Genomic DNA, 22,807 nt, shown 5'->3' on the forward strand with positions numbered 1-22,807 from the left:
AGCATGTTTGGGACAGTTTTATAATCCTGCCACTCCCTCTTACAACGTTCCCCGCAACCCTCAAGCCTCAATGCCTACAGCTGAGTGGGACAAATTAAGATTTCCTCAGAAAAAAAAAAAAAAAAACGGGACTCCTTCCACTTTTCACACCAGTTACTCTTGATCAGTAAAATACTGAGTGCGTGTTACAGGGCATGCTAACTGAGAGGGCGTTATCTCCCCTACCGAAAAGCAAAAGCAAATTCTCCTAAATGCAGACTCAAAGGACGCATGCGTCGGCGATTACCAGCCGGCTCAAAGTCCATCTTCCCAGGGGCCGACTCTGTCACCTGCGCCCCGCCCACTTTCCTGCCGGAAGCGGAAACGCCTCTCGCGCCCGGGAGTTTTCCGGTCGCCAGTTCCGGAAGTGGAGGCTCTCACTTCTCAGTGGCCATGGCGCTAGCTGTCTTACGCGTCCTGGAACCCTTCCCGACTGAGACGCCACCGTTGTCGGTGCTGTTGCCGCCTGGGGGCCCGTGGTCTGCGACAGGGCTGGGCCTGGTGCTGGCGTTGCGGCCGGCGAGCGAAAGTCCTGCGGGGCCCGCGCTGCTCGTTGCGGCCCTGGAAGCTCCGGGCCCCCAGAACGAGCAGCGCGGGCCCGGGCCTCCGCAGCTGCTGGTGAGCCGCGCGTTGCTGCGGCTTATGGCGCTAGGCCCCGGGGCGCGAGTGCGAGCGCGGCCTGTGCGGCGGCCTCCGGCGCTAGGCTGGGCGCTGCTCGGCACGTCTCCCGGGCCTGGGCTTGGGCCTCGGGTCGGACCGCTGCTGGTGCGCCGCGGGGAGATCCTGCCCGTGCCCGGTTCGCGAGTGCTGGAGACGCGGCCGGCCTTGCAAGGGCTGCTGGGCCCAGGGACACGGCTGGCAGTAACTGAGCTCCGCGGGCGGGCCAAACTGGGCCCTGAGAGCAGTGACCACAGCCATCCCCCACCCCCGCCCGTGGTATCCTCCTTTGCCGTTTCCCACGCAGTCCGGCAACTTAAAGGAGTTTTGGGAGGGACTGGAGACGCACTGGGTGTGAGCCGAAGCTGTCTCCGGAGTCTCGGGCTCTTCCAGGGCGAATGGGTATGGGTGGCCCGGGTCGGAGAGTTACCAAACCCTTCCCAGCCTCACTTGGCTAAAGTACAGGTCCTAGAACCTCGCTGGGACCTGTCCGAGAGACTGGGACCCAGCTCTGGGCAGCTGGGAGAGCCACTTGCTGACCGACTGGTGTTTGTGCCGCCTACTCTGGCTTTTAATCTCGGCTGTGACCCCCTGGAAGTGGGAGAACTCAGAATTCAGGTCAGGAGTGCTTCCTTTTCCTCTGCTCCCTTACCTGCCTTAACTGATGTGGAAGGCTAGCTGTAGAATTTAGGCCACCTGTGCCTTAGTCCTAGACTTTGCACTTACAGTCTCTTGGCCTTGTTTACATTCTGTATTATCATACTGTGTCTCCCCAGCGTAGTGGTTCATGGGAAGAGCTGTCATGTGTTTAGGTGAAAGGTGAGGTTCACTGCCAAGTACCAGATGTGCATACGCTTGCTTACACTAATCGGTAACTGGGTTGCTATGTTAGGACGGTGCCTTGGTACCTTCGCCTTATGCTTTTCCTTGACTTCCTATTCTAACTGTCTGATAAAATTTTACCTAAAAATGAAAACCTAAATCCTTTTATGATCTCGGTGCCATAACTTTAACATCATTTCTTTCCCCCTCTAGCCGTTTGAGTCTTTGTTAGGATATGTATCTTATGCTTTTTATGATTACATAATCCGTCTAGTCCTCAATCACATTGTAAATTCCTTGAAAGGGTTCTTTGTTATCTTTGGTATCTGGTATTTAATATCTTATTAAATATATTTAAGAGATCTTGAAGTGTTTTGGTTTCTGCCTTTACTTTTAAAAATACAGTTGTGCTTGGGAGCGGGGCACAATACAGTTTAGTTTCTAAGCATAAGTATACTTGAAATTAGTTAACTAGCTAAAACAACACCAGTTCCTGAGTTGGTTTAACTCCTCTCAGGTGCCCAGTGGTTATGTAGAAACAGCACACGTCCATCAGTGTGTAGAAACTTGTGAGTAGATACTGTGAGATGGGGCTAGGGTGTGGCTCAGTGAAAGAGCACTTGTGTAGCCCCTGAGGAGTTCTGGATCCATTCCTAGCACTCCAGCACACCTACCCAACAAGTCCCCTGAGAAGTCCCTCTGTGAGTAAGTGGCTGTGGGTTCCTTTAGCCCTTTAGCTCGGTAAGGCTGTATCTAAAGCTGGCTGTGGTGGCTCATATCCATAGTCCGAAAACTGAGAAGCTGAGGCAGGAAAATCGCTGAGTTGATGGTCAACCTGAGCTGTGGAAAGAGAGAACAAAACCATATCCTTTTCCCACAGCCAGAATCATATCTCCTCAAAGAACGCTTAGTACCAATTCCAGCAGCTTCCTAGTGGCATTCACAGAGCTTTGTTGGGGCAGGGCATGGTGATGCTTGCCTGTAATCCCAACACTTGGGAGGGAGAGGCAGGAGGACTAAATTCAAGAGCTCCCCCACCAACATAGGTACCACAGGCTCCTTGAAGCCCTGTCTCAGAAACAAACAGGACTCACAGAAATGCATTTCTTTTTTTTTAATATTTATTATGTATACAGTATTCTTTCTATGTGTATGCTTGCAAGCCAGAAGAGGGCACCAGATATCGTTACAGATGGTTGTGAGCTACCATGTGGTTGCTGGGAATTGAACTCAGGACCTTTGGAAGAGCAGGCAATGCTCTTAACCGCTGAGCCATCTCTCCAGCCCCCAGAAATACATTTCTTTGCCCCTCACTGGCTTTGGGTAAAGTGACAGGTTTTAAAGAAAGGCCCAGAAAGTCTCTCTTTACAGATAACTTTTTGGAACCAGAATCATGAAGAGTAAACATGGCTTCTTAGTACACATTAGAAGGAGAACTTTTGGTTTTCTAAGGACAACAGAGATAGGCAGTTTGGCGACATCAGGATGCTAGGCTTGATATTGTAAACACAAAAGGCAGGTGTAAACACTGGCTGCCAAGGGTGAAACCTTGGAGGTTGTAAGGTGGTAATTGTCTCTCCATCAGAGATACTCAGAAGGCTCCAACAGCCCTGAAGACAGAGGAAGCTGTTCACTGCTGGCTGAGCCTCCGTTTGCTAGAGAGTTACACATTGAAATTGTGTCCTCACCTCACTACAGCGCTAGTGGGAACTATGACCGCGTTCTTTACCAGCACTTTCGCACACCCAGGTTAGCCTCTTCTCACCTTGTGCCTCTCCTCCCATCCTGTTCCTCAGGTCCAGGTACCCCAGGGCTACCGGCTTTAACTGCATCATAGCCAGCCACTACTGTGTCAGAGAGCCTTAGAATGATCATGAGCTGGCTTGAACACTAAGAAAATAGGACTGTTTGGTCAAGAACACTCCAAAAGAGCCAGATGCATTCTCCATCTCTAGTCTCTGACCCCATTTCTAGTTCACCATCATTTCCCCAACTCAATTTAAGTCTTAATTGTTCCCAAGATAACTGGAAGCTTTGGTCTTATTGGGAATAGGCCCAGGTGTGTCAGGTACGGTCCTGACACTCCCACCGTGAGCTGACTGAGGCCACTGATGTGTTGTTGCAGGGTGGTCCAGGAAGGGGATGTTCTGTGTGTACCAACAGCTGGGCAAGTGGAGACTCTGGAAGGACGCCTGGAGAAACTGCCCAGGTACGCACCTGCCTCCTCATCTGTAGTCCAGAGTCGTAAGCCAAGTGCAGTCAGTGCACAGTCTCTGCCCAATCTGTATGGAATACAGCTTTTGTGCTAAAGGATGTTTGTTCCTGCTGGAGAGAGGGAAAAAACTCTGGTTCCCAAGTAGACATGACCAAAGACAGGTTAAGAATCACTGCCTAGGGCTGGGGTGAAGTACTTGCCTAGCATGTGTGTGGGGGGGGATGTATGATTCCTAGCACGCACACGTGTGCGCACACACACACCGAATGAACAACACTTTAGTGGAGCTGGAGCTGCATTAAGTGTGGAGTACTTGCCTGGCTTGACTGGAGGATCGGGGTTCAATCCCCAACACATACAAGTTGGTGATGGTGGTGTACATCTGTGCTTGTAACACTTGGAAGATGGAGGTAGGAAGGTCATGAGTTCAAGACCAGCCAGGGTCTCATGAAACTCTTCATGGGGAAAAGAATAGAGAGGAAAAAATGTGATTGTACCACAGACCTAGTCCTCTGTCTTTTCTAGACTTGTTTCTCCTTTCCTGTAGTGTTTTTTTCCCTCATGTTTATCATGGGGTGTGTGTGTGTGTCAGAGTCTGAGCACATGCGTGTGCACTCATGGTTTCATGCACATGGGTGCCACAGTGCACGTATGGAGGTCAGAGGACTACTCTCAGGAGAAGGATCTCACCTTTGACCTTACAGGGTTTGGGAATAGAACTTAGGTTATCAGGTTTGGGCGCCAGTGCCTTTATTTGCTGACCCATCTTGCTACCCTTCCCTGCTTTTTGTTGTTTTTAGGTTTATTTAAAAGACTTATTAAGGCAAAGAAAACCCTCGAGAGTGCCAGAGCCTCTAAGAGAGGACGACTCCCCTCGTGTTTTCATAGGGAGCAAGGATAGGCTAGCCCAACTTGAACAACGATCATTCATAACTTTTAGGTTTTCTACTTCATGTGTGCCCTATGCCAAGAGATAGACACCCTGCCTGCCAGGAAAGCCTGGCTCGTCTTTGTCAGCATCCAGAGCTTGATTCTTGGTGCCTGGTGCACCCTGTGATAGTAACCCTAGTCCACATCAGGCGCCTGGCATCTAGGCTGCTACTTAGCAGTCTCTCCTGCCTCTGGCTCTCTTGTCTAACAAATGCCTAAGAGCCAGTGCTCTGTTTGTGGTGTTGGGGTTGTTAGTGGTGGTGACGAGACAGGGTTTATCTGTGTAGCTTTGACTGTCTTGGAACCTGCTCTGTAGGCCAGGCTGGCCTTGAACTCACAGTGGTGGTGTATTTTTGAGTCAAGGCCTTACTCTGTAGCTCAGAGTAGCCTCAGACTACTATGCTACCCAGAATGACCTTGAACTTGTAGTAGTTCTCCAGACCCCAATCCTGAGTACTAGGATTACCACCCCCTGATTTAGCTGTTTTGTTTTGGAACAGGATCGCACTGTGTATCTCTGGCTGGCCTGGAACTCACAGATACTACCCACCTCTACCTCCCAAATTCTGGGATTAAAGGCATGCACCATCATGCCCAGTTTGACTTGGATTTTTTTTTTTTTTTTGACTTGGATTATTTTTTGAGAAAGGGTTTCATGTAGTCCAGGCTAATCTCAAAATCTACATGTGAATGATGGCCTTGAACTTCTGATCTTCCTGCTTCTGCCTCCTGACTCCCAGTTTCTTTGGTGCTTTCAAACAGACCCAGGGCTTCATGCTAGCTGCTAGCCACACTCAGCCTCTTCCCAGTTAGTGACTCGAATTCCTCTGATTCACAGTAACTAGGCAAGTAAGTAAGTAGTAAGTAGGCTAGGCAAGCATTCCACCAACTAAACTTGCAGCCCTGACTTAGTTTCTGTAGAACGGAAGCCCACCTACACTTCATACTGTCAAAGGAAGCAGGGGGTGGGGTATCCTGAGGCACACCAAGAGGTCAACCTCTGGACTGCCGCTGACCCAGCTCTAGAAACCTGCCTGGCTTCTGGGTGCTGAGCACAGAGCTCTTCATGAGCAGAGCTCAGGGAAAGAAAGGATGGGACAGTGAGCAGGTGAGTTCAAGGGCAACGTGAGGGAAACCCAGGGAACTCCTTGGGTTCCCTAGAAAGGAACCCCGTCATTGATGGGCCTTCAGCTTTCCTGTGCTGTGCTTCAACCAGAGCTACCTGGGAGTTAGCAGTTCCACTGCCCCCCAAGCCCCTGCTCCCTGGTGTTTCGGGACACAACCCAGCATTCCCTCAGAGATGCTCTGTTAGTCTAGATCCCTGAAGTAGAGCACCACCTTCCACTAAGAAAGGTGGTCCCTTCCGAGCACCCCCAATGCCGTCCCCCATTGCTTCCCTGTGCACTGCTTCAGGATGCACTGACGAGATTTCTGGTGTGACAGAGTGTGAGGCTGTACACTCAGCTACAGAAGGCATGGTTTTCTGAACTAGAACTCTGCTCAAGACACCGAACTTCCACCTGCATGCACCAAGCTCTAGGCTGGATACACAGCACATACTTTCCCTTATGTTTTCATTTTGAACACAGCTTCTGCAAGCCATAACACTTAGAGAAAATGTATTTGTATTGGGTATGTGTTTGTGAGCATGGGTGTGGAGGTGCGCGTGTGTGGAGGCCCCGAGGTCAGCATCAAATGTCTTCAATTCCTCTCCATCTTATATTTTGAGACAGGGTCTCTCTGTACTGGGAACTCCATTTAGGCTAGTCTGGTCTGTCTAACCAGCTTGCTCTGGAGTCCCTGTCTCCTTGTCCTGTGCCTGCTGGGGTTATGGGCAGGTGGCTGTACCCACCCATCTCTTCTGTGTTCTAGGACTCTGGACTCTGGCCGTGGTTTTGGTAGTCCTTCACCAGCTGAGCCATCTCCCTTTATAACACACACCTCTGCTTTAAAGCACTCCCTCCCACTCACCTTTGCTGCCAGAGTGGGCAACCTGGCAACCATAGGACATTTTGAGTAAAGGGGTTTTCATCCTGAAGGGTCTCAGAGAGGTCTAGAGTATAATTGTTCCTGGTGTCTCACTGCCTAAGAAGTAAAGGGAGGAGTATTTAACCATGTCTCTGTCTGGGAGACTGAGTTACTAGCTGCTCTCTGCACTTCCCTCTTCCCCATTAGTAGCATAAGTACCTCTGATTCCCCGTGACCCTAGGTGTGGCTGCTTAGCCCTGATTATACCTTCAGAATGCTTAAAGTACGGGTGCCCAACACACCCAGACCCACCAGACTGGAATCAGGATGAACCTGTGCTCCATGGTCTTGTTCTTTCAGAGGATGAAGTAATAGGGTTTTTTTTTTTTTATTGTTTTTTTTTTTATTTGTTTTTATTTGGTTTTTTTTGTTTTTCAAGACAGGGTTTCTCAGTGGTTTTGGAGCCTGTCCTAGAACTAGCTCTTGTAGACCAGGCCTGTCTCGAACTCACAGAGATCCGCCTGCCTCTGCCTCCCGAGCGCTGGGATTAAAGGTGTGCGCCACCACTGCCCGGCTGAAGTAATAGTTTTAACTGCATTTATTTATTTATAAAATGTGTGTTTGGGATCTTATGGAGGTCAGAGGCCAACTTGTAGGAATCAGTTCTCTCCTGCCATGGATGTGCCGAAGTGAACTCGGTCAGGCTCGGTCGTAAGTGCCTTGGTTTGCCAAATTGTCTGGGAGAGAGACAGAGAGTTGTGATTCTGAGATAGGAAGACCTGAACTATAACTTAGCAGCCTCTTATGCATTTTGGGAGTGGGGGAGTTTGAGAAAGGGTCTCTCTACATAGCCTTAGCTGTCCTGGAACTTGCTGTGTAAACCAGGCTGGTCTCGGACTCACAGAGATCTACCTGCCTCTGCCTCCAGAGTGCTGAAATTAAGGGCATACGCCACCAGTTGAGACCTTTCTTACTCTTTTATTTATTTATCTATCTATTTATTTATCTATCTATTTATTTATTTATTATGTATACAATATTCTGTCCGTGTGTATGGCCAGAAGAGGGCACCAGACCCCATGACAGATGGTTGTGAGCCACCATGTGGTTACTGGGAATTGAACTCAGGACCTTTGGAAGAGCAGGCAATGCTCTTAACCACTGAGCCATCTCTCCAGCCCCCTTTCTTACTCTTTTAAAGTGTACGATTCAGCTTATCATAGTGACACATACCCATCATTCTACCTACTTAAAGAGACTGAGACAGAGAGTCATTTGAGATTATGAATTTGTGACCTTTCTAGAAAACACAGAAAGATCTCTTTCAAAACAAATGTATAACTCGATGGTTCTTGTTGTAGCTAAAAAATTGTGCAAACAATTCTAATTCTTGGACTTTGCTGACCACACAAACTGCCCACTGGTCATCATTCCATTTCTTTCCCTGTCCCCAAATCTGGCGGTCCCCAGCCTATCAAAGGGACTCAGAGAACATGAACATTATTCACATCTACAGCTTCACAGATGATTCCAGAGTAGAGAATCACTCGTCTCATATAGCGCAGCCTGCCTGTCTCAGGACTAGAGTTCTAACTTAATGGCACCATTAAGGACTCTAACTTCAGTTAGCGTTCATTGGATTACTGAATCAAAACCAGGGATACTTCTGTCTGAGATCCAGACCCTGGCACAGAGGTATAGGAGAGAGACTGTTCCGAAGCAAGGGGATGTGGCAGTAGGTTGCAGTGCTGAGTGATGGTGGCTTTACCTTTCGGAGTGGGTGGCTAGGATGTGTGCCTGGAGCTGATGGCTGTAATGGGGTGCAGACAGGTAAACACAGCTGCCCTCAGGTGTGCTATGGTCCAGTCAAAGAGAGAGGACCACCTGCTTTTCTCCTCCTCCGGCCCCCACCAGTCAGCATCAGGGTACCTACCTGTGCTGCTCCTCAGTCCGTCCTTTATGAGAAAGCCACTTGCTCTTGCAGAGAGGCAGATGTGGACTCAAGGTCTTGGTTCCTGGGCCGTATTTCTTACAGGTGGCCGGAGGTGTTCTTTAAAGTGAAGAAAACAGTTGGGGAAGCCCCAAATGGACCAGCCAGTGCCTTCCTGGCGGATACCACCCACACCTCTTTATACATGGTACGGCATCGGGTGGGAGAGGCTGGCCAAGGGGGAGGAGCGCTGCAGCACCGTGGGCTTCTACCTTTTGCAGGCAGGTTCTACCCTGAGTCGTGTTCCGCTGCTGCCTTCAGGAAAGTCCACTCCCTGGGACAGCTTGTCTCCTCCAGGCCTAGAAGCCCTGGTGAAGGAGCTCTGCGCTGTCCTGAAGCCTCGCCTGCAGCCTGGGTGAGTGAGGTGTAAACCCAGGCTGTGAGAAGGGCCCGCTCAGAGAGTATCCCTGTGGGGCAGCATCCAGGGAAATAACTCCCAGTAGATAACCACGGAGTTGGAGGCCACAGCCAGGACACCTAATCCAGGCCACCAGCAGACTCCCAGGTGGCTCTCTCAGAGTCTGCTTTTCTGCTTGGGGAGCTCATGATCCATTCTGGCCTTTACCAATCCATCCCCAAAGAACACCCTGTTCTGTTCCAGTGACCCAAGTCTAAACTCCAAGTCCTCCCTGTGCTCTGTAGACCAGAGCTATCGAGCTGCATGTCACCGAAGTGCACGCGGTGCTTCTGCATGAGCACCAAAGATGAATTCAGAGTGGAGACAACCTTATAGGGGGTCAGGGAGGCACACGGAAGAACAGTACTTTTGAAGTCCAAGGATCTCTGTGTCACTGGGGTCTTAACATTTGGCAGAAGGTGGGGGACAGTGTATATTCCTTAATTGCAGAGGAACCTTGCTCACAGGAGCCAGCTGTGTGCTTCTTCGGGGCCCCCCAGGCAGCGGGAAGACCACAGCAGTCACGGCTGCATGTAATCGCCTTGGGCTCCATTTACTGAAGGTGAGGGCCTCTAGAAAGAAAAAAAAAAAAATACCATCAACACAGACTCTAGCGCGCGTACTCTCTCTCTCTCTCTCTCTCTCTCTCTCTCTCTCTCTCTCTCTCTCTCTCTCTCTATATAAAAAAACTAGCAGTCCTACCCCATGAGCCCATTAATCTAAACAGGCATATCACCCAAAATGAACAAAAACTCAGAGGGCCTCTCCAGACTGCCCATCCCTAGATGAATGGACAGGGTGAACAAAAGCAAGAGCTGACTAGTGCCCCTCCTTCTCCCATCCCTGCTCTCCACAGAAGAGATGGTCTGCTTCTGACTCCCCACCTCTCTGCCCTGGTCATGCCTCCCCCTTCTCACAGACCTGTCTGGTGTCTTACACAGGTGCCCTGCTGCAGCCTCTGTGCAGACAGTAGTGGGGCCGTGGAGACAAAGCTGCAGGCCGCCTTCTCCAGGGCCCGCCGCTGCAGGCCTGCCGTCCTGTTGCTAACAGCCGTGGACCTTCTGGGCCGGGACCGTGACGGGCTGGACGAGGATGCCCGTGTGGTGGCCACACTGCGTCACCTCCTCCTTGATGAGGACCCTCCCAGCAGGTATTTATAGAGGGGTGACAAAGGGGGAGCCCCTTCTAAGTCTTTTCAGCCCTTTATCCCTCATTTCCTCACCCCTGCGGGCTTCTCAAATCTCACCTGCCTGTCCCTAGGCTGAATTCTTGGAGTCTCCAGAGGTAGGAGGTGCAGTTTAGCATTTTGGAGGAAACCCTAGGTTGAAGCCCTTGTTCTCAGTGAGCTCCCCCTTCATGGTGTCCTCACAGCTTGTACTGGGACTTTGGATGGCACTTACCCACCGATCCTGACCCCAGCCATCCCATCCCTCGAGAGCTGCCAGCCTTGTTCTCACACCATGGTGCCCGTTCCTCTGCAGCTGCCCTCCTCTGATGGTGGTGGCCACCACAAGCCGTGCACAGGACCTGCCCACGGATGTGCACACAGCATTTCCCCATGAGCTGGAGGTGCCAGTGCTGTCCGAGGAGCAGCGGCTCAGTGTCCTGCAGGCCCTCACTGGCCACCTTCCCTTGGGCCAGGAGGTGAACCTGCCGCAGCTGGCACGGCGCTGTGCGGTGAGTGTCTCCTCAGGTGCCTTGACTCTGGGAGATCATAGTTTCATTGTCACACGTAGAACTTTGGTCCTGCGTGAGGTGGTGTCCTGTGAGACAGGAAACCACCAAAACCTCTGCTCAGCTGGAGTCCAGACCCCACGGGCTCTGCCTGCTGCGCCATGCCCATGTGTCCTTTTGTATAATTCCCTAGGGCTTTGTGGTAGGGGACCTCTATGCCCTTCTGACCCACACCAGCCGGGTAGCCTGCGCCAGGATCAGAGCCTCAGGGTAAGAGGAATTCACCACAGGGCAAGGTGACTGGGGAGGTGGGGAGAAGGCAGTGGGACCTGCAGAGAGCTGGTCTTGTCTCATCCTCTTGTTCTCTCTGTTTTGTGACAGTCTTAATCCATAGCCCCGCTGGCCTGGTCCTTTTTATTTTTTTTTATTTTTGTTTTATTTTGTTTTTAAGACAGGGTCTCAGCCTTGGCCGCCCTGGAACTCACTGCGCTGTCTTACAGGAGTAAGCCCAGCCCCACGTTTCTCTTTGTAGTTTGGCAGGTGGCCTGAGTGAAGAGGATGAGGAGGAGCTGTGTGCGGCTGGTTTTCCCCTGCTGGCTGAGGACTTTGGGCAGGCCTTAGACCAACTGCAAACTGCTCACTCCCAAGCTGTGGGCGCACCCACGGTGAGAACCAGGTCCTTAAGGTGGGGCGGGCTCTGCCTTCCTGCGCACTCCCTGGACTCCTCTGTCTCCTAGATCCCTTCGGTGTCCTGGCACGATGTGGGTGGGCTGCAGGATGTGAAGAAGGAGATCCTGGAAACCATCCAGCTCCCTCTGGAACATCCTGAGCTGTTAAGCCTGGGCCTGAGGCGATCGGGCCTTCTGCTGCATGGGCCTCCGGGCACAGGCAAGACCCTCCTGGCCAAGGCAGTGGCCACCGAGTGCAGCCTCACCTTCCTCAGGTAGGCAGGGCTTAGGGAAATGTGAGGGTTGGGCTGCAGCAGGCTGGGGGGGGGGGTTGCAGGGAGGAGAGGACAGCTGTATGCACTGCACATTTCTGGTTGTCTCATTCACCCATTCTGTTGCTCAGTGTGAAGGGACCAGAGCTCATCAACATGTATGTGGGCCAAAGTGAGGAGAATGTGCGGGAAGGTGAGTGAGCGGGGAGAGGAGCCTTGGGTCCTTCTCCACCTTCCTCCCCCAGCTGCTGCTGGGCAGCCCCGCTGGGCAGCTGCCTGAGCTGACCTGTCAGCCCCACCTCGCATCCTTCGTCCTTCTCCCCTGGCTGCAAGCTCCCCAACACCACTCTCCCGGGAGCCTCTTTCTCAGTATTTGCCAGGGCCAGGGCCGCCGCTCCGTGCATCATCTTCTTTGATGAACTAGACTCCTTAGCTCCAAGCCGGGGGCGCAGCGGAGATTCTGGAGGTGTGATGGACAGGTCAGGGGTTCAGAGTGGGAGTGGAGTCTGGGGTCCCGCATGGAAGGGATGTGAGATTAGTCCTCAGATTGGGGGGGGGTCTGCCCTTCCAATCCAGACAACATAGAGAGTGGGCGGAGCTCTGCGGAGGGCTGCCTATGTGGAGATGCACATGTGCAGAACTCAGCGAGGACCTGGCTGAAGTAGCCTTCAAAGAGAAGTGCTGGAGGCCGGAAGGCAGACCAGGGACTCTGGCCTTTGCTCCCTCCCTTCAGAGTGGTGTCTCAGCTCTTGGCTGAGCTGGATGGACTTCACAGTACTGGGGACGTGTTTGTGATTGGAGCCACCAACAGACCAGACCTCTTGGATCCCGCCCTTCTGCGGCCTGGCAGGTAGATATCCCGGCCCTCTCTCCCCAGCCAGACCCATTTGGGCTTGTTTCTTGACCTCTCTTCTGTATGTTTGTCACCTCTCATGGCTGGCAGCCCTGACACTCTGTTTCTGTCTCTTGGAAGATTCGACAAGCTGGTGTTTGTAGGGGCAAGTGAGGACCGCGCTTCCCAGCTGCGTGTTCTGAGTGCCATCACACGCAAGTACGCTTTGTCAAAGGGCTAGGGTCTGGGGTGGCTGGTGTGCCAGTCAGTGTGGCTTTGGACGGGGGAGGTGACGCCAGATTTAACATTTCTGGTATGTGTGTAACAGGTTCAAGCTGGAGGCCTCTGTGAGCCTGGCGAGTGTGCTGGACTGCTGCCCGCCCCAGCTGACGGGAGCAGACCTCTATGCCCTCTGTTCCGATGCCATGACAGCTGCCCTCAAACGCAGGGTTCGAGACCTAGAGGAAGGTGAGCCCACTCGCCAGCCCCAGGTAGGAACCCAAAAGCTAGTGGGAGACAGGCCTGGCCCTGAATTTCAGAGGGACAGCTGAGCAGGAAGGTACCTCCACGGGGCTCTCCTTCCTAGGCCTTGGTTCTTCAGCTAGGGCGGGCCCTGGCCTTACTCTTCCTTGTCACCCTCAGGGCTAGAGCTGGGGAGTTCAGCACTGCTGCTCACCATGGAGGACCTGTTGCAGGCCGCAGCCAGGCTGCAGCCCTCAGTCAGTGAGCAGGAGCTGCTACGGTACAAGCGCATCCAGCGCAAGTTTGCGGCCTGCTAGGAGCTGCCTGCCATCTTTGTCTGCATCTCCCCACATGGCTGAAGGTACCTGCTGCCATGTCACCTGAAAGCTGCCATCCTCCAGGAGATCCCTTGTGAGCCATGGTGGGAGGCCCTTGTGTTCAAGAGGGGAGCCAGGCCTGGCAGCCTGGGAGCTTGGCAGGCAGCCTGGGGATCTGTGTTGAGGCATCAGTTCTGTGACAGAAAATAAAGTCTATACTGCCCCCTGCTGGTGTTGTGAGAGGTTGCCGTGCAAAGGGCAAGATAATGGGAGGGGTGAGGTCTAGGGCAGGGGAGGGGGGACGGACACCATGAGAGTGTTTTTTTTTTTTTTTTTACTTCTGAAAGAAACACAAGGCACGGGAAAGTTGAGAAAGGCACAGACTATATTGCTGACTCCCGTTTGCCTGACCCACATTCCTGCACCCAGATGCAGTATCTGTGTTAGGTGGTGGTCTTGGGGTGGGGACACGTTCCCTGGGCTGGGGACTTATAGGAGCCAGAGCCACATTCAGTTGGTCTTCTTGAGCACGTGGATGAAATAGCAGGGAATGTAGGCCTGGCCAGGCTTGTAAGGCTTGAAGTCGCCCAGGACGCTGTGTTGGCACTTGCCCCCGAAGGCTGCTTGGAGCAACTCCGTGAAGGACGCCAAACAGTGTGGGTAGTAAGAGAGCCGGAACTTACTGCAACAGGGCCCCCAGCCAAGCGTGAGGACTGCTGGCCCAGTCCTCCCCACCACCATCACCTCACTGCTGCCAAACCATGCCATACCTGTAGCCAGGAGAGCCATCTCTGCCAGAGCCTGGCACCTGCACTGTGTAGTCCAGGGTTACCATGTGGGCTTTGTTGTTCACTGCCAACACTGATGTCGTGATGTCCTTGGTGAGGTCACTCTGTAAGCAGTGGCAGCAGTTCCTTTAGCTTCCCTACACCACCGTGGGCTTCTGGCCTCCCAGCTCACACCTCCCGCTCGGGGCTGTCCCAACCTTATAGTAGATGTTCTTCCCCGGGGGCGCGCAGCCTGTGCTGAGGATGTGGTCGTAGTTGCGGTGATCGATGACCAGCAGGCCCCCAGGCCGCACCATGCTTGCGATGTTCTTCAGTGCCAGCCGGTGCTCACTCTGGTCACCTGTGTGTGCCAGGCAGGGCCACAGACACCATCTGCTTGGGTCTCCAGCACCACTCTCCCGCCCATCTCCCGCCCAAGTGCCAGCATTAAGGAAGAGAGGCAAAAGGCAAGTCTGCCTCGTCAAGGCAACCAATCAGCCGTCGTCAGAAGTGGGGGAGCTCAAGACAAAAGCCACACAAGGCCACAAGCTCACCTTTGCAGTCTGGCAAGTGAGCAAAACTGTTCCCAAGGCAGATGACAGCATCGAAGCCATCTCCTGCTGGCACATCTTTGTCCAGAGTCAACCAGTTGGCTTCTTCAATGACTGGAGGCCAGGGCAGGAGTACAGGGTCAGTGGCTTCACAATATGACAGCAGCCACCTCCACCCAGGGACACGTGGGATTGGTTAGGGACAAGGAGAGTGGCGCGGGAGAGAGCCACTGTTGGAAAAGCCAGCTCTCCTCTTAGGGGCTCTGACAGGGAGGAGAGAAGCTGCTGCAGCTCTGCAGAGCCCAGGTACTGGCGTGCACCACTAGTCCCTGTGGATGGGAAGCCGAGAATCATTTGACCCTGGCCTAGGCGAAGCAGGCAGCGTGGGAAGACATAAAAATGCTGACAGGATAGCTCAGTTGTCAGTGTCTGCTTAGCATGCCAAGTTCAACTCCTGGCACCAAAGCACAACCAGCTCATCCTTTTTTTTTCCTTAAGCTTAATTATTTATTTATTTATTTATTTATTTATTTATTTATTTATTTATTTATTTATTTATTTATGTTGCCTACCCCACTTATCGAAGGCTGGCTCCTGCCTCCGGTTCCAGCGCTCCTTAAGTGCATATTTCAGCATCTTGTCACTGGCGTCCACACTTGTCACGCTGAAGCCCTCTTCCACCAGCATAATAGAGTCCACTCTGGGGAGGTCAGAGATGAGGAGCTGCTAGAGCAGTTAGCAGCCTGGGGGGGTGGGGTCCGAGGAAGAGCCGTGCTCAGAGCGATTCTCCAAACCTCTCACTCCATGGTCCACTGCTCTGCTTCCTCTCTGGTCACCTCCACTGCACTCCTCAGATGACCCCATGACTATATTTCTCTTATTTATTTATTTATTTGGGACAGGGTTTCACTATGTAGCCCTGGCTGTCCTGGAACTCACTCTGTAGACCAGGCTGACTTTGAACTCACAGAGATCCATTTGCCTCTGCACCCCAAGTGCTGGGCTTAAAGGCGAGCGCCACCACCATTGGAGATGAATATATTCCTTATCACCAGGTAGCAAAGAGATTTTTGTTTTTGTTTTTGTTTTTCGAGACAGGGTTTCTCTGTGACTTTGGAGTCTGTCCTGAAACTAGCTCTGTAGACCATGCTGGTCTTGAACTCACAGAGATCCGCCTGCCTCTGCCTCCCAAGTGCTGGGATTAAAGGCGTGCAACACCACCGCCTGGCAAAGAGATTTTTTTAAAAAGATTTTTAGCCAGGTTTCCATAGTGAGTTCCAGGATAACCAGGCCTACAAAGAGAGACTCTGCCTCAAAAAAAATTAAAAATTTTAATTTTATGTGTTTTGTCTGAACATGTATATCATATGCATGTCTGGTGTCTGCAGAAGCCAGAGGATGGGCACCAAACCTTGGGCATAAGTTCTCTTACTAAACTGTCTCTCCAGCCCCTCTTATTAGAGATGGGGTCTCATATTGTAGCCTGGGATGGCCTGGATTGGTCTTATGTAGCCTCCCTGAGTGCTGGGGTTAAAGGTATGTGTCACCACACCTGGCAGCAATACTTTTTAAATTTAAATTTAGACACCCCCTCTCCAAGACAGGATTTCTCTGTGTTGTACCTCTGGGTCTGAGTTGCAGTCCTGGGATTTGCTCTGTAGACCAGGCTGACCTCAAACTCGCAGAGATCCACCTGCCTCTGCCTCCAGAGTGCTGGGGTTAAAGGCTGGAACTACTGCCTGGCTTCAGTTTTAATTATGTTAGCCTGTGTGCGTGTTGAGTGCAGTGCCCTCCGAGGTCAGAAGAGGACATTTAATCCTCCTGGAATGGAGTTGCCCGCTATTGGGAACCACCTGATGCAGGCGAGGACCCAATCGCCTGGCTTCGCAAAAGCAGTGGGCGCTCCTAGTCGCTGAGTAGTTTTCACCGGGACAGTGGGAGCCAGGCACTCCACAGATGCATGTTTGAGAACCAGGCATGCGAGACTCCTGGAAATAGAGTAACTCATGGAGAGGAGGCGGTGTGTGTCCTGCCTTGAGCTGGAATTTGGACCAGACACTAACTGTCCTGGTCTGTGTTTGCGCCACCAAATGCTGGCCTTTACTTCTCGGGAATGAGTCTCCTTGGTACTAATTGGACAAAATCACTACTTACCTCATGGGTTTTTGTTACGATTTGAAACACATGTACCCAAACTCTTGGCACAGCACTTGGCTGTGCAAACAAGGCACAAATGTTCTGTTCACACTGCCCGAGGGAGGCCTTCACAGGAGGAACAACCTTAGGGCCGAGGATTCAGCTTGATTCGAAGTCCCGGCCTGTGAACCCTTCTCTGCTCACACCCACGCCCTGGGCCCAGTCTTCTCCGCCCCCTCCCCGCACTGTCTGGTAGGTGCTCTCACCATGCCCATTCCACCCCATGGGCAGGGGACTCCGGACCCGCCAGTACTGCCCGCCAGACTCCAGCCCGCAAAGGCTGCCCCCACTGGCCTTCCTGCGGTACAGCAGTCCTGGCCAAGCCAGGATTCAGCTCGTTTGGACTCACCCTGTGCCACAGGCCACGTCCAGCACCCGATGGCAACCATGCTGGCGCAGCAGCCCAAGCAGCCACGTCTTGTACTCTGCGGTGCGGCTGCGGGTGTCCCCGATGTACAGCTGCCACACACGTGCGGCCTCCCCGTCCGCATACTGGTCCGGGAGCCCTTCTGCCGCCACCCCCAGGGAGCGGGTACGGTAAATGCTGTCCACCATCCTGACCTGCGCCTGGCTCTCAGGCCTCGAGCTTGGCTCTTATAGCCCTTAGGCAGGGCAGCCCTACCTGGCCAATGGCAGGTGAGAGCGGGGACACGCCCCTGCTGGGCCCTGAGCCCTGGGACCTGAGCCAGGCTGCCTCCGCAATGGGGATGGCTCAGCCAGGCAATCCTGGACCTGGTTTTTCCCCTAGTAAGACAGAACACATGGAACGCAGCTCAGCGGCCAAGAGCTAGGAGGAGCCAAGAGAAGGTAGGTCAATGAGAGCCCACTCCGTCCCTACCCAAGTGGGAAAGGGAAGACGCCCTTGGAATCCGGGCAAAGCAGAATTAGATCTTGTCCAGCATAGTAGGGTATCCCATTACTGTCCACTGAAGGACCACCACCCTGAAAGAGGGTCACTGTGTCAACGTGATGGGAAAAGTCTCTGGGAGAGATGCCGATCTAGCCATTCAAGTGCAAGAGCCGAGTCCACGCGAAAGTATGTGTGTCTCTTACGTGACAGCATCAGGCCCCATTCCGTTCTCGGGCCAGGGGCCTAAGGTAGTCTGGGCCTTCCAATCCCTGAGCTATACCGAGCGCTCTCCTCGATGCTGGGTGCGGTGACGTTGAGATGGAAGGCTCATTTATGTTCAGGAGCTGGAGGCCAACCTGGGGGTGTACTAAGACACTCATCTGCTTCCGTGGGGTGCCTCCGGGGAGAGACGCTTGGGGGCAGGAGGGGAGGTGCCTGGTGCCCTGGCTCAAACTAGCTTCCTTTCACAATATAGGGGTGATTGGATTCATCTACTCACACTTCTAGGCCAGCCAGGTTTCCTAGACTTCTCTCTCAAGGACAAGATCCCAGCAGGACTAAAGTAAATTCTGAAAGATGTGTCAACAGACTCTGATGCGGAGAAAGCCCCTCCCACAAGTCCATACACTTCCAACTTCACTTAAGATTGGTCAGAGAGAGAAAATAAAGGGGTTTCCTTCCTTAGCCTTCTGATGCATGGAGAATCCTAGGGCTGAAGACCACCCACAACTGTGTGACCGTGTTTAACTTTTTTTTTTTTTTTTTTTTTTTTTTTTTTTTGGTTTTTCGAGACAGGGTTTCTCTGTGGCTTTGGAGCCTGTCCTGGAACTAGCTCTGTAGACCAGGTTGGTCTAGAACTCGCAGAGATCCGCCTGCCTCTGCCTCCCGAGTGCTGGGATTAAAGGCATGCGCCACCATCACCCGGCTCGTGTTTAACTTTTTTATAATGGGTATGATTGTTTGGACCGCATAGATGTCAGTGTGTCTGTGGAAACCAGAAGAGGCCATCAGATCCCCTGGAAATGGAGTTACAGACAGTTATGAGCCACCTTCATGTGGGTGCTGGGATATGGAACCTAGGTCCTTTGTTTGGGGGTTTAATTTGGGTTTTTTGATTAGTTTTGTTTTCAGACAGGGTTTCACTATATAGAGTGAGTTTCAGGACAGCCAGGGCTATGTAGAGACCCTGTCTCAAAAATCAAAAAATTGTGTGTTCTTGGGGGGAGGGGGAGGGAAATGGGAGGCGGAGAGGAGGCGGAAATTTTTAATAAAAAAAAATTGTGTGTTCTGAAAAAAGCATGCCGCGACATGCGCATGTGAGAGCTGTTCCTGAGATGAAACTGGGGTCACCAGGCTTTGCAGCAGGCACCTTTACCTGTCCAGCCATTCCTGCTGGCCTTATCTTTAGACCAGTGCTCCTCAGTCTTCCTGATGCTGCAACCCTTCATGTTGTAGTGACCCCAACCATAAAACTATTTCGTTGCTAATTCATAACTGTAACTATGCTACTGTTATGAATAATAACGTAAGTATCTGATATCCTGGATAGCTGAAAAGGTCTTTTAGCTTCAAAGGGGCGTGACCTGCAAGTTGAGAACCATTATTTTAGACAAAGTCTTCTTATGGAGCTCTATATGGCCTGCTATTATATAGTCTAGTTTGGAAAGCAAGCCTCCTGCCTCAGCTTCCTGGATGCTAGGGTTATAGGCATGAGCCACCATACCCAGCTTAAATGACTGTATTCATGATGGGCCCCGTTGTATACACCTGTCTAGTCTCAGCTACTCAGGCAACTGAGGCAAGAAATCATGAGAACTCAGGAGTTCAAAGCCCACCCATGCAACAAAGTGAAGCATCTCAAAACTCAAGAAAGGAAAAAAAAATTAACCTGGACTCGGTGGCTCGGGCTTTAATCCTGGAGTTGGGAGGTTGGGGCAGAATTCCTGCTGAGTGAGTTCCAGCCTAGCACGTGCTGCAGGGTGAGACACCGCCTCAAACGAGACTTGTCTTCTCAACGGAAGCAGCACTTGGTGTACTTTCTTTTCAGGAACGCACACCTGACCACTTCTGAGGTCGGGAATTATTTTTGTGGGGGTGGGAAGGTTTTTTCTTTTTTCTTTTGGCTTTTTGAGACAGGGTTTGTCTGTAGCTTTGGAGTCTGTCCAGGAACTTGCTCTATAGACCAGACTGGCCTCGAACTCCTGGAGATCTACCTGTCTCTACTTCCCAAGTGCTGGGATTAGAGGTGTGTGCCTTCATCATTGGGCAGGAAGGTTATTTAGTAATGTTATTGAACCCAGTATCTGATATTTTTTTAAATTCTGTTCTGAGACAGGGTCTCACTAGGTGGGTCTGAAACTCCAGGCAATCCTGCCTCAGTTTCCTAAATGCTCGGATTACATGTATCTAACCACAAAACTAGACACATTTTCTCTTTTTTTTTTGGGGGGGGGGGCTCACTCTGTAGCTGGCTGACCCAGACTGGTATTGAACTTGCAGCTCCTGCCTCTGACTCCTAGGCACTGAGATTATGCACTACCATACCCCACTAAAAGACACACATTCTTTACAAAAAAAAAGTTTGCTACTGAGCTTACACTAAAAGAAAATAATTCGCTGGCTCTAAACTGATGAGCACAAATCTGTTAACGGCCAATCGGAGCCTAAGGAGTGGAACTTGGAGCTGGGTGTGGTGGCGCATGTCTGTGTGGTGGGGCAGGAGGCTGAGGTTTCCCTCAGCTACAAGAAGAGGGGCGAAATGCAGTGCTAACTAACGGGCAGGAAAACCGAGCCACCTTGCTGCCCAGTTCTCCCGATGTAGCCCCAGCTGCCTCTGCTGCCCACGTGGAGATAAAAGGCGTGCGCCACCACACCAGACCTACTCTGTCTATGTAGCCAGGGTTTGCCAGAGCAATCTTCATGCAAAAGGACCGGCTGGATAAGTTTGAAAAGCTGAGTGGTATAGGGTACACACACACACTCCCATTACTCCCACCACCACCTTCCTGGGAAAAGAATGCTTCGGAGGGCAGGTGGGTCTGAGGGCCTGGGAAGTGCTGTGGGGCAGGGGTTAAAAGCTGCTGGAGAAGTCTCACCTGTAGAACGGCCAGTGAAGCCGGAGATGCAGCCCAGAGGTAAAACCTTGCATGGTGAGGCCCTGGGCTTGATCCTCAGCTCCACAGTAAATGAACGGGTTCACGCTGAGGACTGGCAGTCAGGGTCTGGCCGGTCACTTTTGGGGACAAGCCCTGGACACAATGTGACTTCACTAGAGTCCTGCTCCTTTATTTCCAAATGGTGGTGTGGGTGGGCTCCACCTAGCTTCATTTTAAGGTTCACAAGAAAAGGACATGCCGGGTGTGGTGGCGCACGCCTTTAATCCCAGCACTCGGGAGGCAGAGGCAGGCGGATCTCTGTGACTTCGAGGCCAGCCTGGTCTACAAGAGCTAGTTCCAGGATAGACACCAAAGCTACAGAGAAACCCTGTCTTGAAGAAAAAAGGACATGCCACATGCTTGTACACAGCTGGTTCACTTCAGGGCCAGCCTTGGCTAGTAAATTCTACCTAGGTCAGTCTGTGCCGGAGATACCTGTGAACACACGCATGCACACACATGAAACACGAAGTGTGGAGCCTAATGGGTCTTAGTCCAGCTGGTCTCCAGGGGACCCACCCGATAGGCACTTCAGGCCATTCTCCCGCCCTCATCAAAGGTTTCTGAGGGGACCTCAGCCTAACTCCAGCTGAGTTATCAAAGGTTTCTGAGGGGACCTCAGCCTAACTCCAGCTGAGTTATCAAAGGTTTCTGAGGGGGCCTCAACCTAACTCCAGCTGAGTTATCAAAGCACGGTCAACACCCAAATGGAAAGGTTTCTATAAATGGGAGAGCAGCCCGGGCAGCCAGATCCTGCCCTTGCCCGTACACTGGACCAGGTCTGCCTGCTGGGGTGGGTGGTGGCAGGGGAGCCAGTGAGGATGCAATACCAGGTCCTTGGGTGGCAGGGAACAGTCCCTAAAGAGCTCAGGTCAAAGTGCGGCAGTCCTCAGCCACTGCCCTCGCGCCTGGACCAGACTAGGATTGGGTCGCCAGGCCGACACCCCTGGACATTGATAGCTCTTTCTTCATCCTACTCTTAGAATCGATGATGCTCCAGGGACAGATTAAGATATGTCCTGAGGGCTGTGGGTTAATGACAGGATGGTCAGAGGCTGAATTCCCTGACTCCAGGGCCCCAGCCCCCCTCCCTACCCAAGCCCTAAGGTCAGAGCCAAGTGGAGGACAAGTTCTGACTCTAGCCTGGGATCTCCCGACCACCAGCCCCTTGGGATGGAAAGGAGGCTGACAAAACCAGGACGACCTCAGAAGGCCTGCTCCAGGCCCCAACATGAAAAGCACTTCCTCTCTCCACACTAGTGTCCCAGCCCAGAGGACAGGACCTCCCCCAGAGGCTTTAACACTGGAGTCTCTGCACTAGACCCAGGGAGTCCTAGTCAGAAGCTGCTCGAGAACTATGGAGTCTGCGGAAGTAGCCTCCTGCTGAGGGCTGCCTTCTGAGGGTACTTTCTGAGCTCACTTTCTGCGAGTGTGTGGGGGTGGATTGAACCCAGGGCCTCCTGCGCCCTGCCACTGATCCATCCCAACTTAACACAGGGCTTCTCTGGGCTCAGCAGGCTCTTCACCTAACTATGTCTCCCCAGCCCTTTCATGATAGGGTCTAAGTTACCATGGCTGGCTGGGAACCAGCTCTGTAGCCCAGGGAGGACCTGAAATTGCAACCTTTCTGCCTCAGTCTCCCAAGCTGCTGGGATCAACCATCTCGGTATTTGGGTCAAGGCCAAGAAACCACACCAGTTCAGTATGAATTATTCTGAGTGCCAGATATGGAAGGAAGCCTTGGTAGCTGTGGGCACTGGAAAATGATCTTGGAGTCTGAGCCCCTGGCTCTACTACTTAGTAACAGGATGGCCTTAGGTTCACTGGCTGAGCCCATCTTCACTCAGAATGCACACTTGAGGAACGCACACTGCAGGAACTCACACTGCAGGAACGCACACTGCAGGAACTCACACTGCAGGAACGCACACTGCAGGACCGCACACTTGAGGAACTCACACTGCAGGAACGCACACTTGAGGAACGCACACTGCAGGAACTCACACTGCAGGAACGCACACTGCAGGAACGCACACTTGAGGAAC

General features: G+C 52.3%; 2 protein-coding genes across 2 annotated transcripts; one reads left to right on the plus strand and one right to left on the minus strand.

The window, feature by feature from the left end:
* The first annotated feature begins 372 nt into the window (after positions 1-372).
* Pex6 (peroxisomal biogenesis factor 6) lies at positions 373-13,471 on the plus strand. Its single transcript, XM_050122714.1, has 17 exons — positions 373-1,314; positions 3,104-3,267; positions 3,644-3,727; positions 8,667-8,769; positions 8,843-8,976; positions 9,469-9,580; positions 9,960-10,168; positions 10,500-10,695; positions 10,886-10,962; positions 11,225-11,357; positions 11,430-11,635; positions 11,764-11,825; positions 12,003-12,111; positions 12,366-12,482; positions 12,606-12,683; positions 12,793-12,932; positions 13,107-13,471. Exons 1-17 carry the CDS (start codon positions 433-435, stop codon positions 13,241-13,243), a joined length of 2,943 nt encoding a protein of 980 aa, XP_049978671.1. The 5' UTR covers positions 373-432; the 3' UTR covers positions 13,244-13,471.
* A 139-nt stretch (positions 13,472-13,610) lies between these two features.
* On the minus strand, positions 13,611-17,343 carry Gnmt (glycine N-methyltransferase). Its single transcript, XM_050122716.1, has 6 exons — positions 17,107-17,343; positions 15,134-15,261; positions 14,565-14,675; positions 14,229-14,371; positions 14,014-14,135; positions 13,611-13,925 (listed from the first exon to the last, which is right to left on the minus strand). The coding sequence occupies exons 1-6, from the start codon at positions 17,310-17,312 to the stop codon at positions 13,754-13,756; spliced, it is 882 nt and encodes a 293-aa protein (XP_049978673.1). The 5' UTR covers positions 17,313-17,343; the 3' UTR covers positions 13,611-13,753.
* Positions 17,344-22,807: the final 5,464 nt, after the last annotated feature.

The sequence above is a fragment of the Alexandromys fortis genome, unplaced genomic scaffold, assembly GCF_014885135.2.
Source record: "Alexandromys fortis isolate MF-2015 unplaced genomic scaffold, M_Fortis_MF-2015_v1.1 scaffold_212, whole genome shotgun sequence".
In the NCBI taxonomy this organism is placed as follows: domain Eukaryota; kingdom Metazoa; phylum Chordata; class Mammalia; order Rodentia; family Cricetidae; genus Alexandromys; species Alexandromys fortis.

Excerpts from the sequence above, each read along its gene's own strand:
- Pex6 (XM_050122714.1), top strand. The coding sequence starts at position 433 with ATGGCGCTAGCTGTCTTACGCGTCCTGGAACCCTTCCCGACTGAGACG. Across the intron at positions 11,636-11,763 it reads TGCAGCCTCACCTTCCTCAG|TGTGAAGGGACCAGAGCTCA; the intron begins GTAGGCAGGGCT and ends TCTGTTGCTCAG. Across the intron at positions 12,112-12,365 it reads TCTGGAGGTGTGATGGACAG|AGTGGTGTCTCAGCTCTTGG; the intron begins GTCAGGGGTTCA and ends CCCTCCCTTCAG.
- Gnmt (XM_050122716.1), bottom strand. The coding sequence starts at position 17,312 with ATGGTGGACAGCATTTACCGTACCCGCTCCCTGGGGGTGGCGGCAGAA. Across the intron at positions 15,262-17,106 it reads GACGTGGCCTGTGGCACAGG|AGTGGACTCTATTATGCTGG; the intron begins GTGAGTCCAAAC and ends TGACCTCCCCAG. Across the intron at positions 14,372-14,564 it reads TCACTTGCCAGACTGCAAAG|GTGACCAGAGTGAGCACCGG; the intron begins GTGAGCTTGTGG and ends TGGCACACACAG.